The following is a 14,624-nucleotide window of genomic DNA, read 5'->3' as shown; positions in this document are numbered from 1 at the left end:
TTCCTACTCAAAGAGCACAATGTACTAAAATTAACAATAATGTTGTAAAGTTGAAACCATTGTATAAAAGTAAGGTACTCATGTGATGGACACACTGCTGACCTCTCTCCATGTCACAAAGTATGGTGCACCTTGAATGTACCTTAGTGGCTTTTACTGCAAGTGCAAAACTGGATTCTGCATGTTTTATCCAATCATTCTGTGCCTAAGTACAATTTCTGATGTACAGAGTGATTCTGTTGTGTGAAAGGAAGCTGAATTTGTTCCCACTGTGGTGGGTAATTATGTGACTGAAAGCTTAGCTTGTGACACTGGATTTGTGGGAAGTATGCTCTGGACTTCTGTCATTGCCATTTTCTGTCTCCAGCCCAAAAACCTGTGACTTACAATCTCTGAACTGATGGTGTGATTCTATTTAGGTTGGAAACTGGTCGTATTTTGTATTGAATGCAAGTAATTGAACACAATACTGTATACAAGTATCTGATCTAAACCCCATCAAATTCAGCTGAAACTTTTCCCACTAAAGGGAAATTTAACACTTTAACTTTCTCTTTCTTAAATGTTAACATAGTTAACGCTTGCATGGCTGCATTTTGACACGATGCTGTCAAGGTATTATTCATATTGTGTTACAGAAAAGATGGATGTAAATTTACAGAGCAATTCTCTTTCTACAGTGCTTTGACAATATGGAGCCTATATTTACTTAGCATTCATGACAGCCGTTTTGAAAAGCATCCAGTTTACAGGCAAGTAGTTAAATTACCATTAGTGAATTCAAATTAGTGGAATCAGTAGTAGGCTGTGGATCAATTTGTTTTGGTCCTCAACCCTAATGTCCATTTCTTAATGAATTGTTTTTCTTCATCAACAGTACCTCAACTTCTGTTCTAGTCTCTCCTACCACCACAGCAGGTACTGTGTCTCTGCTGGTCTGCATACACATAATGGGCTATTATAAAATACCCGTACAGAGCATTTTTGAGAATTTTATATTTTTTCTTTTTTTACTTTAGAATTGCAGAGGGAAAGCACAGTTTCTCAGACCACACAGCCCGTGAGCAGGATCCCTGAAGTGAATTTCTGTGACCTTTTGCCTTGTGACAAGGTCTATTGTTGTCCAATTCATCAACCAAAAGTCAAATCTCTAAGTTATGAAAAAAACAATGCAAAGGAAAAAAGTAAGTTTAAAATTTAATTATTTATAATTTGTGCAGAGATTGTTTGGAAAGTGTGGGGGAAGGGGCAAGGTAGTTTATCTTTAAAGGTAGTTAACTTTCTACAAAAGAGCTTAGTCCAGAGGATTTAAAAAAATCTTGATACAGCTAATCATCACTACAGTCAATATGCTTTTGAAAAATCTGGCCTGATTACCCTTAAGCAATTGGGGCCCTAAGATGTTTTGTCTGGTGTTGCTGTTCTTCCTGGCCATTCTTGGTAAATTATTTGATGTGAACTGGAAAGTCACTAATCCCTTTAATTACTTTTGGCTGCAGTTGGATGGGAGTTGGTTACGTAGTAGAAGATGAATTAACAAATGTAAAAAACTCCAAAAAACTTAATTGTGTCACAATGTGGTGGTATTACATCTTTTCTGTGGTCTGAGACAGAATGCCAACTGCTTGAAAGCATCAAACTCTGACTGTTAAGGCAGGGGTTTTGAGTAGTATTACTTAAAGACAGAGCTCTATAAAATAAAATACTTTTGGTGGAATTAATTCTATTACTGATATTCCCTGCTAGATATTATCTGTGTAATGTATGAGAAAATGCATTGTTTACAACTTTTATAATATTTATAAGAAAGGGTTAATGCATAAAGGTATGCATAAGTTGTGAGAATCTGTGTTCCTCTTTCCCTGTCCTTAACATACCCAGTGTCTGGAAACAAGTGTTGATATTACTAAACCAGCATTCAAACTCTTCCTGTCTTGGCCTTGGGAAAAATTCTTGCTTTAACAGTCAACAAAATGAAGTGAAACTGGGAATGGATGCAGTTCAGCCTCTGAAGTACCAATGTCTGCCAGAGCAGGCATTACCAATTGCTGTGACACTCTCAGCATGAACTGTTTCAGTGGGACTCACCCACTGGCCATTCTTTATTCTGCAGACAAGCTGTGTGTGAGTGGTCCTTGAGAGTCTTGTGATCAGTGCTGCAGTAAGCCCTGTGGCAGATAGAGCTCAATACAGAGCTTTCAAGAGGTCATACCTGAGTGATTTGTATTGCTCTGAAGCCTGAAAGAGTGTTGATTAATTAAGAAGACATTATCTCGTTTATAAATGAGGGAATTGTAGACGGATGAAATTGAAATATGAAAACCTTCATCCTTAGCTGACTGCTTCTGGTATTAGGTGGAAAAAGAAGATAAGAATGAACACAAAGCATTACCTTCTCAAGGTCTTATGCTCCAAATAGCATTAAGACTGGATCCAAGAGTGAAAAAATCAGCACAGTACATAAGCTACTGAAAGATTTCAGTTCTTCACAAGTTTAATGAACCTGGATATATCCCCATATGGAAGGTAACAATGTCAGTATGAAATCCAAACAGAAGGAATACCAACAAGCTGTTTAATGTAGCTGTAGCCAAGATAAACGAAAAGGAAAATGTTTTCAGAATATTTCAGAATAGCTGAGAGTTAAACATGGGGAATAATCAAGATAAAAAGTGGATATCTTAGAATCAACTGATAAGTCCTGTCCATGGAAAGGTAGAACTGTTTGAAATTGCAATTAAATTAAATACTAATTTAGAAGTTATTATAGACCTTTTGCTGCTCCACAATGTAATACCTGAATTTGGTGGGTGCAGACTACTACAGAGTCCCTCCAGTTTAGCTCCTAATCCTTTGAATTCTGGATTTGTTAATGAAAAGACTGTTTGGAAAGTTCAAGTAGAAACAAAAGCATTCATAAGCAAGAGAAAGTTTATTAAACAAAACCTCAGTAAATCTTTATGTCATCTAGCTTAATGTGACCTTGTTTCCTCATATTTTCTTTTAACTGATTTCTCTGGAGGATTTAGGCTTTTGAAAACTCCCATTGATTTCAGTGGAATTCAGGAAAGTGAATACCCTTCAACATTTGGGCCTTTTTTGCTCTCTGCTTCCAAGCCATTAGTGCTCATTGCTTAATGTTAAGTGTCACCAACAACCAGGAGCTGTCCTTACTTGTTGTTTCTCCCCAGTGTCTCTCCTCTCACAGTGAGAGGTTGGTGAGAGCTCCCGCTGGATTTTGGTCAGCCTCATGCATTCACATTGATTGCCTTCAGAGGGTACAAACCAGATTCATAATAAAGTACCACCATGATAAGAAATCATCAGCAGTTTTTTCCCATGCTGCTTACAGACTGTTACAGCTCACTTGAATTAAAACCATAGAGTATTTGAGGGGAAAAACACCCCCTACATTTATTGGATGAGTTTTTCTTAATCTTATCTGAAGATGATGGTTTTCCTCATTTCATTCTTGTCATGCTTGCAGTTCTATATTTGTTATTGAATTGGATCTTCAACACCCTACATGAGCCTTTGAGAGTTACTATATGTGAAAGAGTGGAATTTCATTTACAATTTATTGAAGATTACTGTGGTGCTTTGTGATAGTTCTTGGTCTTCTCAATTGGCACCTTGTATTCAAAATTTAGATTGCATTATCTGAAAGAACAATTAAATGGTAATTTTATGAGTGAAAACCCAAGTGAAAATAAAGTTCTATGCGAGTTACTGACTGAGTTTAAATAGTTGAAATCTTAGTGAAGTGAATCTGTCTTTGCCCTGGTTTTTGTACAAAATTCTGATACTGTTTAATGCTTTCTTCCACCATCTTCAAAAGAATCAATTTTAAGTGTTAACTAATCCCAACTTTTTAATAAATATTCCTACCTACACTTGCACTGGTTAAACTATTTTATCTACATAGAGCAATCCTTCACTTCTTCTAGGGGATATAGGTCTTCTACAGAATAGCTCTCTGCTAATGAAAATACAAAATTACAGTGTTTAATGCATTGCTAGCATATCTGGACTATTAAGAGAATTCAGGAGAAAATGAATGTGTGACAATTAGCTTGTGAATTAAGGGGAGGAATGAGAGAATGAATAGGCTTTTATTAGATCTGCCCCAAGCTGAGTGTACATGTGTGATTGCATGTGTTCAATGGCCATTTTTCTAGGTGTGTGGAACTGTATAAGAATATGGCACAGCAGATGACTACTGTCCCTAAATCTGGCAGAACCTGTAGATCTGTATGATGAGCTAGTAAATAGGAAATGGATTCAAGGAATAGCTGGCAGCAGTATGAAAAGTTCATTAGAAAAACCACAAACCAGATTAAAATCCCAAAGATGATTTTTTTTTACATTGCTTCTGGGCCCTTGGATTCCAGTTGTTAATGTTGTTTCATGCTCTTGGTCACCTACTAGCATGAGAAAAGTCTGGATTTCCTTATTTCCCAGTACTGATATGAAATCCAAATGTGGAATGAATAAGAAAACAATAAGGTCAATCCAGCTGTCTTGCGTCTATCTCAGTAATAATGCATTTTGATCCCTGCTTCCTATCATGAAACAGTCATTCTGAAATCAGAAAGTTTCCTTTGGAAAACATGGTAATGTAGTATTTTGGTATTCTAGAAATTATATCTGATGAATCATGTTAGTTTAGGCCAGATCAACCTTTCCCAGTGCCAGTTTTCTGTAACATGTCTCTGAACAGATTCTTAGCTGGCAGTCTGTGTAGAAGCACAACAACAGCATTAGGCCATTTCCCATGGGCTTGAAGGGCCATTTGCCTTCCTTAGGTTGTACTATATGATGATTATTCAAAGGATCTCTAAAGTTCGCTTTTCTAGGAAAGTGTGAGAAAAATAACAGAATAACAATTAAAAAAAAAAGTCATCAGCTTATATTACACAGCCTAGTTCCATGTTTGAAGTTATGGAGGTGACATCAGTGAACATGGTGATCATGTTGTTAGAGACGTGTATTAACTTTTTAAATTTGGTTATGCATCCTCTCTCTGAATTGCTGGCTCTGCTGAGGATGCTTAATTCCTCAGTATCTTAATATCTCACATTCAAAAATCTAAGTTGTTCCCCCAGCCTATATTGGCATGCCAGATGCCTATAATTCCTAATGCCATTTTCTCACTAATAAGAAAGATGTGGCTTTATCTTCAGATTTTTACTGAAGTACTTGGCTGCACATTGATTTTCAGCTTGGTTCTCTGTTATAGAAATTGGTGATGCTCTCTGTGTGTGATGAGGTCTTTTCTACTAGGCTATGTTTTGGAAATGTTTTTAGTATTTTGTAGATCTCAAAAACTTGTTTCTTGTTATCTGCAAACTTATTTTGTCTGTGTGTATCTTCTTCTGAATGGAGGTGCTTTGTATTTTAAAGGTCTCTCTCATGGTTACTCATGTCTTTATTCAAGAGATAATTAACAAAATATCTTCTGGTTTTGTATTCATACTTTGCTTTTGCAATTGTGCAAGGCTAATTTGAGCTATGTTTGTACTTTCATCCTTTCATAGGAAACAAAAGTGACATGTTACCCCAAAAAGATCCAGCCAAAAAACCTGGTGGAAGACCTGATCTTGGAAATGACTGTAAGTTCTATATTTAAATGAAAAAAAAATAAATAAAATGTTTACTTGTATGACTTTCAAGATCTACTTTTAGGCTTGGAATTATGCTTCTGGAATATAGAGAAGTTTCAGTTATAATTCATCATGATAGAGAATTAGCACTTGTGAGTCTAGTTCCTGTGAACAACAGGAAACTTGTGATTCACTGTAATTTTTAGTTTATCCTTACATCTTCATTAGATTTTTATAGATATTGACTGCCCTCTCTAGAGAGTTCTTAGGCTTGGCTTCAGATGCAATAAAATGACAAGTGGCATTTTTCCTTGACAGGGACTAAAATCTTGTGCTTAAGGATATGAGTGTGTCATTTGTGTGCAGGAAACTCATGAAGGAAGGAAGGAATGTGAAGGAAGTTTGAGGTTTGCCTCATCTCACCCTAAGGGATTAAAATGTCAGCTGCTCAAAGGGGCCATCCCTACCTTCAGATCCTGACACTGCCTTCAGAGGAGATGAAATAAAGTTCCTTGACACAGGAAGTTTGGCTTGATTTCAGATTCCCCTTTTAGAGACTGTGCACTGCTGTCAGAACCAGCCTGGGCTGAAAATATTGATTCTTTTATGTAAAGATGAGTATCTGTTGACTACATATGTTATAGCAGCATGCTCTGGCATTCATTCAGTATGAGCAGGATTATGCCTTGTGTCTTTTCAGTTTATGTGGATCCTTTGTTTTAAGGCTTGTTTTTTAAAAATGAATATTTGATTAAAGGCTAGGCAATATTTGGATGATAAAACATCTAGACTTAGACATCTAGATCATGCACTTAAAACAGGTGAGGAATAGAACACAGCTTCTGGTTGTTGCCTTGATGTGCCCCACTGGGATGCTCTGGGAAAAATAATTCTCCTCATTTTTTTTTGCACAGGTACACACACCTCAGATAAGATCCTCTGAGGCATCTCTGTGTTGCATGTTGTAATGAGTTGCTATGTCACAGGGAAATGTTCTCTTTTGCTACTTCTCTGAGATGAAAATGCTCAATTTCCCTCTGTCACTTGTAGATATTTGCATGCTGAAAATTAAATGTGTACTACCACACAGAGATTTTATAATCAGAGGACAGGTTACCCTATACTCATCAAGTTTCTCTGCAAAGTAGGGAATGGTTTGCTGTAGACCAGAGGAACAGAAATACAAATCCAGTGTGCACAGTGTGATGTGAAGGGCTTGGACCTGCTGAACCAAGTCCTCCTTGTGCTTTCTGCACCATATTCAGCACCAGGTGAAGGGTCTGCAGAGGAATCTGTGTGAGGAGCAGCTGAGATCACTTGGGTTGTTCAGCCTAGAGAAGAGGATGCTGAGGGGAGACCTCCTGGTGGCCTACAGCTTGCTCATTAAGGGAAGCCAAGGGGCAGACACTGATCCCTGCTCTGGTTATCAGTGATAGGACCCAAGGGAACAGCATGAAATTGTGTCAGGGAAGGTTTAGGTTGGATATTAGGAGAAGATTCTTCACCCTGAGGTTGGTCAGGCACTGGAACAAGCCCCCCAGAGAAGTGGTCATGACACTGAAGCTGCCAGAGTTCAGGAAGGATTTGGACAACACTCTCAGGCACGTGGTGTCTGTCAAGATTATTATGGCTTTACTCATCATCTATCTGTAGAATATTACAGAACTCTTGCAAAACCAAAAGTTCTTGCAAGTTCTAGGCAACATTATATGAAGAAATTATAATTTTCATTTAAGTTGGGTAGTTTTCTTCCACAGAGAATTAGAAACAAGTTTTGTTGCATTCCATATTATTCCTCTCAACAAAAACAAAGTTTTTCAAGTTAGCGATTACTTGAAAGAGTATGGCTTCTAGTACATTAAAATGAATATTGATGCATATGGGTTTTACTTGGGCTGCCATCAAAGTAGCCTTCAACGTCTGTGCAAAAGGAAATGGTGCAATGTTAGGTTCCTGGGATATTTGTCCTTGCAAACTGAACAAGCATCTTATCTCCAATGGCAGAGTGAAGGTAATCAACCAGAGGCTTTTAACTGAGCGCTAATTTAGACCTGCAACAAGTCCTGTAGTGGCAATCGAGGCAGCAAACTAACTGCAGTTTTATTAGGCTCTTATCTAAGATTTCTGAAATAATCAAGAATAAACCATTATTCTTAATATTTTTAGGGATTGATACAACAATCAGTTCCATACAGATTTTGGAAACTCAGCAAAGCATTGACAATCGCTATTGTAGTAAAAATCTGCAGTGCAGGTAGGTGAATTGTTTTATTATGCTGTGGTGGAATAAAACACCATTAATGTGACCTGCCTGCCTGCCTGGCTCCTGCTCACAATTGTTTCCTCTAGCATGCAGTAGTCTTTGATACCTTTTTCTATTTTTCTATTAAAATTTAAATGCAATTTCCATGTTTTTGTGAAGATATTGTCTATCTCAAAATCCCATGTGTTTTAATGCAAATTTTTTCAGCTCTGGAAACTACAGCTGTGTTATTCCTATTAACAAATACACGCCCATGGATGTAGAAATCTCACTGGAAATAAAGTAAGTACAATTAAAAGGAACACATCCAAAAGACAGCAGTAGTTCTTTATTTGATAGAAATTCTTGCCTGATGTCTTTTGTTACACAAATTTGTCCTATTCAGAGGAGTGGGAAAAATCTATATACAACTAAATTATTAATGTAGACCTTTTGGGTAGATTCCATGCTGTTTCATAGACCCAATACCATTCTCAGCTCAAGGACAATTTCACCTGATGAAATCCAGAAGTCTTAAGCTTCTGTCCTAATAATCATTTGAGCAGACATGAATGTGTGTGTTGGCAGGATTGTGGTCTCTGGCCTAGGGATCTGATTTTGCTTTTGTTGTAGAGAAACATTATTAGGAACATAACATGGGTAACTGCAGAGAGTACCTTCATGGGCCTATTGTGCCAAGCCCTGTAAAAACAGGATTCTTGTGCAGGAACTTCTGATGTTGAATAAAACTGTGACTTACAGCAGGGAAAAGCATTCCTTTCAGCAGGTATTTTCTCCTTAAAAGCCCATCTCCACTGTGTTCTCCCAGAGGGAACAAGTATTTTTCTTTTGGAGTTTTATTCTGAGAAAGGCAAGCAATAGCCAGAACAGCTGCCAAACAACCTGTTTGACAACAGTTTATGACTCCTGTTTCTGCAAGAAAGGACTTGTCTGGTCTTTAGATCTTCCATGTTATCCCTGTAAACATCTGCCTTTTTCAGATAAGATGAAATATAACAGTACTCCTGAAGTGTCTGCTTGCTTTCCACAGCTACTGAAAATTTGTCTTTTAAATGTATGTCATTATAATCCAATAGTACAGCACTGCCATGTAGGGATTAACACATCATATTCAGAGTTTCACTCAGTATGACTTTATTTGAATATTGGTTTGTGGTTTGGGGGAAACACATTTTATTTTTAATAAAGTCATTTATCCTTATTTTTCTATGTTTCTTAAAGCACCACAGAACCATTAATTATATTTCTCTGCAAAGTCACATTTGGAAATTATTGTCCCCATTATTCTTCAAGCCAAAACAGTAGGAAGGATTTCCAAGAAACCACACAGGTAAGAATTTTGTAGCAATACTCTGGCTTTTGGGAATCATTTTTATAAAACTAATGGCTGCAAAATTCTGATCTTTATTGAAGTACTAGAAATTCAAATGCTGGTACTTAGTCATGGCTGGCTTTGGCATGACCATAATGAGATGTAATCTTTCTGTTGGAGTCAGTTTTCTGCTGACTTTTATAAAAATCTGTCCAGTGATTCTCTACAAGGACAGTTTTGATTCTGCTTCAACTTAATTCATTACTACAACTCATTTTAACTCCAGAGATACTTAAAAAATGGGAATAACTTATCAGTCAGAGCTTTAGGAGAGTCCTCCAAACTCTCATCTGCTTTATGGTTTCCATTATTATCTTATGGGTAATGAGTTCCAGTTTTAAAGTCTGGGATTTGCTGGTAACAATGGTAGTATTCTGCTTTATTTCTGTGCCAACAGGACTTTACCAATAAATCCTTCTAGGGAAAACTCTTCATTTTAAAACCAAAAGTTGTTTATTTGTCATTTTTTGGATTGCCTCAATGGGGATAAAACATGGTAAAACAGGTTAGAGTTTCCCAATTAAAAAAAATAAATTAGTGACCAGGTCTTGCAAATCTATAAGCATCTGTAATAAATTCATCAAGGCTTTAAACTGTCTTCAAGTTCCCTGGACATACAGGACTCCTTCAAGGCCCGCATTTGTCAGTGTTTCTTTGGAAATGTTTATTCTGGCTAAAACAGTAGGAAAGGCAGAAGCAATGATAATAGCATTTCTGAACACACTGTAGGAGAAACAACCCTGAATTTGGAAGTAATTTCAGAGTCTTCTTCAGAATTTTGATCTATACTCCCATATATAACATCTTTTTTAATAGATTTTTTTTTTTTGTATTTAGTCAAATTATAGCACTTGCGATACCCCCACTTGTAAGCTGAACTTTTTGCTCAGCTTTTCAAAAGTCTTTGCAAAAAGTTTCAGGCTTCTCTGTAACAGTGGCAGAGTAATCTGGAAGCCCAAATTTTCCAAGTTTTTCTCTGTCTGCTGTAATTTCAACAGAATTGAGATGAAGTCAGACATAGAGAGTTTCACAATGTGGAAATGCCCTTGAAGCTTACTGGCAAAACTGGTCAAAGAGATTTCCTGTGTCAACCTGAAATCCACATCAAAAGACTAAAGCTAACTAGCCTCCAGCAGCAGTGAGCTTTCAGATTTGATGTGACTCAGAAAAGAAATGCCGCCTAGTTGAAGAGGTTTCTTTCATGAGGATTTTTCTAGGGGTGGAAAGGCTTATTCCCTACCAAAAGGCAGAACAGCAGTCATTTGGACTCACCAGTCCCATTTTTGTCATGTGAACATATCCTCTCCAGCAGAGAGGGTGTGTCGGAAAGTGAAGTGCGGAGAAAAAGATGAAGGAGTCACTAGAAATAGTGTCACTAGGAGACACTAGAAATACAAGTTACCGTGGCTCATTAGGTGAAAGAGAGGTGAGGACTAAATTTTGTTTTATTCATTGTAGCATAAACATTTCAGGTACCAAATTATTGTTTCACTTTTGCATGGCAGAGCACTGTTATAAAAAACAGCGTGAAACCTTGCGTGTATCTGTTTTTGAAATACTGAGTGAAGACACTACTCATATCTTTAGAATATACGGAGGAAATTTTCTGTCTTCTGAGCACTGTTAAAGTTGCTGTCCCAAAATCAGCAGAACTGCCATTTGCTAGTTCACTGGGAGTCAGATGTCTGCCAGTTCCCATGTGGAGCTGATCAGAGTAAACACACACTTGCACGGTTTAAAGTCAGCACTTGGTCTTAAATACTTTGACTGTAGTTATCGAGGCTTGGTATCATAATTGCCTTGCACTGCACTGGTCAATTAAATATTTCCAGAGTCTATCCTTCTCTCCAATTTCCCATGAGATGAGGTTATCTAATCTGTGTCTCATTTATCCCCCAGGGACGCCAGCACGTTTGGGCTCTTCCCGTAGCTAAGCTGTACGACAGCGCGTACTTGTTCCGCGTAGCCGTGCCGGTGAGCCTTTCCAAATGACAGCATAGCAAAAAGACAAACAGCATTTGAACTCAATAAAGTTCCTGTATGAACCTCCTTTATTTTTCTTTTGCAGGGTTTTGCTAGCTGCTCAACAGACCGTTACTTTGCTGGAATATTTTTTACTGATTACTACTTCTACTTTTATCGGCAGTGTAACTAAAATGTTGCTAAATATTGTGTTCTTTGGGGAAAAGATGAGGAAACAATACTTGAAAATAACCCTGGATATTTTTTAAACTTCTTTCTGGGTTGTATGGGACTTTCTTGGTTTTTTTCACTTTTAAATTAAACAAAAAAAAGTAGAAAAATAAAGTGTTCGACAGCAATCATAGCTCTGCATTTCCAGAAACTGTTTCTAAAAAACCACGAAGTAATGGAGTATATGATGTTGCTGTGGGTGGAGTGGGAGCTTCAAAGTTTATTAGTGAAGCCTTCCAATTAAATCACAAGGTGCAGAATGACCTCTGGCTTTCTGAACTCCTCAGAGAGGAATTGGATCCAATCTTAGCCTTAGACTTCGTCAATGGTTTAAGTCTAAAGAATTATACATGTGTAATTGAACCTTTGTACAATTTTGTCATGCAGAATTAAGGATGGTAAGCCAGATCTATAAAAATTAATGATTTATTATGATAAATGATTAGACAAAAAGATCTTAATTGGAATTACTTACTACACAGCATAGAAGCTAACACTACAAGTATAGTGTATGATCATGCATTATATTGAAGCAATGATATTAAAGATATCAAAAAAAGAAACAATTACTGAGTACAGATCAATGTTACTCACCCATACCAATAACTGTGGGCAAACATCTTTAGTTCACCTTGAGAGGCATCCCCAGCCAAAGGAGGAATCTCCACACAGGCTCCAAGAAGGAGTATGCTAGAAATCCCTGCCATTTGGAAGTGGCATTTTTATAGTATATATATGTGGTTCTTTTATAGTATAAAGTGGTTCACTGTCGGTCATATGTCTCCAGGTCAGCTGTGTCAGCTCAGCATCTTTAGATAAGGATACTTTACAATATCTGCTGAACCTTCACCTCACTATCAGGAAGTTTAATTTGAGGTTGATGAGTCAGATTTGGTTTTGCATAAGTCAACACCAAAAGCAGCATGACACCTCCTCTCAGTTCACCTGTGATAGCTTTGGAAAATTTGCATTGCTGAAGTTTTTACTGCATCCCACACAGAGTATCCTGCTACAGATGTGTAAATAAAATGATCGTATGGATCATAGTGAAGTTATATCATATTGTATGTATAGCAGACAAGAGCAAATGAGTAGGAGCACTGCTGAGCTGGGATACCCTTCAATTTTCAGAAAATGGGAAGATGATTAAATGCTATTAGCAATAAGGAGACCTGCTTCTGTCCTACAGGCATATGCCTTCTTTTAGTATCTGCTGTATTCTTTTAGATATAAATCCATTTATTTTTTGTTAACAGAACCAAAACCAACCAAAACTCTAAAAGAGAAATGTAGGACTCTGCAAATGCCCTGTAAAATAAGTGTAACTTAGGGAACAACAGGTCAGATCAATTGTCTGTGTGCTTCCATTTCAGAAAGCAGTCCTGTCATCACTGCCACAGCTGTGTGATTTAACAATGCTATTGCTGTTTCAATGAGTTATATTTTAGCTACCTTTTTCTTCCCCCTCTGAAACTGTCCACCAGGAATGAAATATTTACTCCTAAATTCAGGTTATATTTTTTCTAGGTGTTTGTGATTTGTGTTAGTATGATGAAAGAATAGAAATATTGAGAAGAAGAATGCCTTGCCTTCACGGCTTTCTAAGTCACATATGGATACACACCTGCATGGGAAAATTATTTCTGTTTATATTTAGGAAATACATTTTTAAAGAAAAGCTATTTAAATGAAATTTTACATTAGTTGCTCAGAAATAAATCAGATATAATAATCAACTCAAGTGTAAATACTGTTGTAGGGTATCTTTAGATCAATCTTTTTTTTTGTGTAGAGAAGAGAAAGTAAATATAATAGAGAGACTGTAGGGTTTTAAAGATTTATGATGTGAAAGCTACATTTGAACAACTGTCCTCTGAATGAAATTATTTAGCAGTGAAAGGGAAACATTAGGAAGAAAAATTAATGCCTAAAAAAGAACTTGCCACAGTCTTTGTAAACACTAGTGTGCCTTAATTGTACATTTATTGCCTGACAATGTAATGAGAGAGTTTAATTTGTTTCTGTGACTTGATCTGGCATTTCTTTTGTCAGTATTTTGGGATTTCCTTTAAGAATTTCCTGTTCACTGATTTTTTTTAGATGCAAGTGCTTAACTGGGGTCAATTGCAATGTTTGGCTTTTTTCCTTAAATGACTCATTTGTTTGACCTTATGTGTTTAAGGGGTTTTTTTTGTAGTGTAGGTTTTTTTTTTCCTGGGAAGTATTTGTGGTCCTCTGTAATATTCCAGGAAATAACTGGTGTTGGAATTCTGGATACAAAATAATCAGAAATTTGTGCCTTTAATTTTTTGTAGTTTGTAATTGAGGGTAGAGTCACAGTGCATTTTGAACAAAAATTCTGCCTTTTTAGACCCACCTGGTTTTCATCACACTATTCTGGATTGTAATATCCTTCCCAGTGGCACAGAACACTGCAGCAGGAGAATATAAACTCTAAGTGTTTCCTGTCATCAAAAGGCTTTCTGTAATTTGAGTCTAGGGTGAGGTGCATGTGGGATAGCAACCATTTTTTTTCTTAAAAAGCTTGTGGTGATTTAATTACACATCAGTTTGACCATTTAAGAATTCTTAACTACAGTAATTTCATGATCATAAGGCGCACCATTTTGACTAAAATTTTGGCCCGAACCCGGAAGTGCAGCTTGTAATCCGGAGCAGCTTATATATGAACAATGTTCTGAAAGTTGCCAACCCGGAAGTGGGAGCCCGCAGCAGCCCCAAGCCGAGCTGGAGCCTGGCCGGCCCCAGCAGAGGTGGGGAAACCCGGCGGCGCGGGGAAGCCCGGCAGAGCCGGGGTCGGCAGCAACGGGCCAGGGCGAGCAAACACGGTGGCGGTGGTGCAGGCGGGGACGAGCCAGCCTGGCAGTGACAGCAGCGCTGCCTGAGCGGCCCCGCTGAGCAACAGCACCGAGCTGGGCCACCCAGCCCTGTTGGCAGCCCCAAGCAGGCCGAACCCGCACGGCCCGAGCCAAGCCAGTAAACCCCGCGATCCCGCGATTCTGTTACTAATTGGCAACTTTGTGAAAGTTGCACACGAATCCTCGCTGTGCACAAAAGTGCGTCTTATAATCCGATGTGGCTTATGTGTGGAGGAAGAATGAAATATTGCCGACATCCCGAAAGTGCGGCTTATAATCAGGTGCAGCTTGTAATAATGAAATTACTGTAGTTC

The 14,624-nt window shown here is 37.8% G+C and overlaps 1 protein-coding gene across 1 annotated transcript in view; it reads left to right on the top strand.

The window, feature by feature from the left end:
- The window catches only part of MYRFL (myelin regulatory factor like), a 40,690-nt gene extending 29,203 nt beyond the window's left edge, over positions 1–11,487 (top strand). The window contains exons 17-25 of the mRNA XM_033059078.1: positions 681–752; positions 878–918; positions 1,020–1,184; positions 5,538–5,612; positions 7,770–7,857; positions 8,074–8,148; positions 9,088–9,196; positions 11,138–11,212; positions 11,307–11,487. Of these exons, the coding sequence (XP_032914969.1) occupies positions 681–752; positions 878–918; positions 1,020–1,184; positions 5,538–5,612; positions 7,770–7,857; positions 8,074–8,148; positions 9,088–9,196; positions 11,138–11,212; positions 11,307–11,393 (787 nt within the window). The 3' untranslated portion in view covers positions 11,394–11,487. The remainder of the gene's footprint in view (positions 1–680; positions 753–877; positions 919–1,019; positions 1,185–5,537; positions 5,613–7,769; positions 7,858–8,073; positions 8,149–9,087; positions 9,197–11,137; positions 11,213–11,306) is intronic.
- The last annotated feature ends 3,137 nt before the right edge of the window (positions 11,488–14,624 follow it).

Source organism: Catharus ustulatus, chromosome 4 (genome assembly GCF_009819885.2).
Source record: "Catharus ustulatus isolate bCatUst1 chromosome 4, bCatUst1.pri.v2, whole genome shotgun sequence".
NCBI classification, from domain to species: Eukaryota; Metazoa; Chordata; class Aves; order Passeriformes; family Turdidae; genus Catharus; species Catharus ustulatus.
The sequence above is the reverse complement of the archived record's forward strand: the minus strand, read 5'-3'. Positions and strand labels throughout refer to the sequence as shown.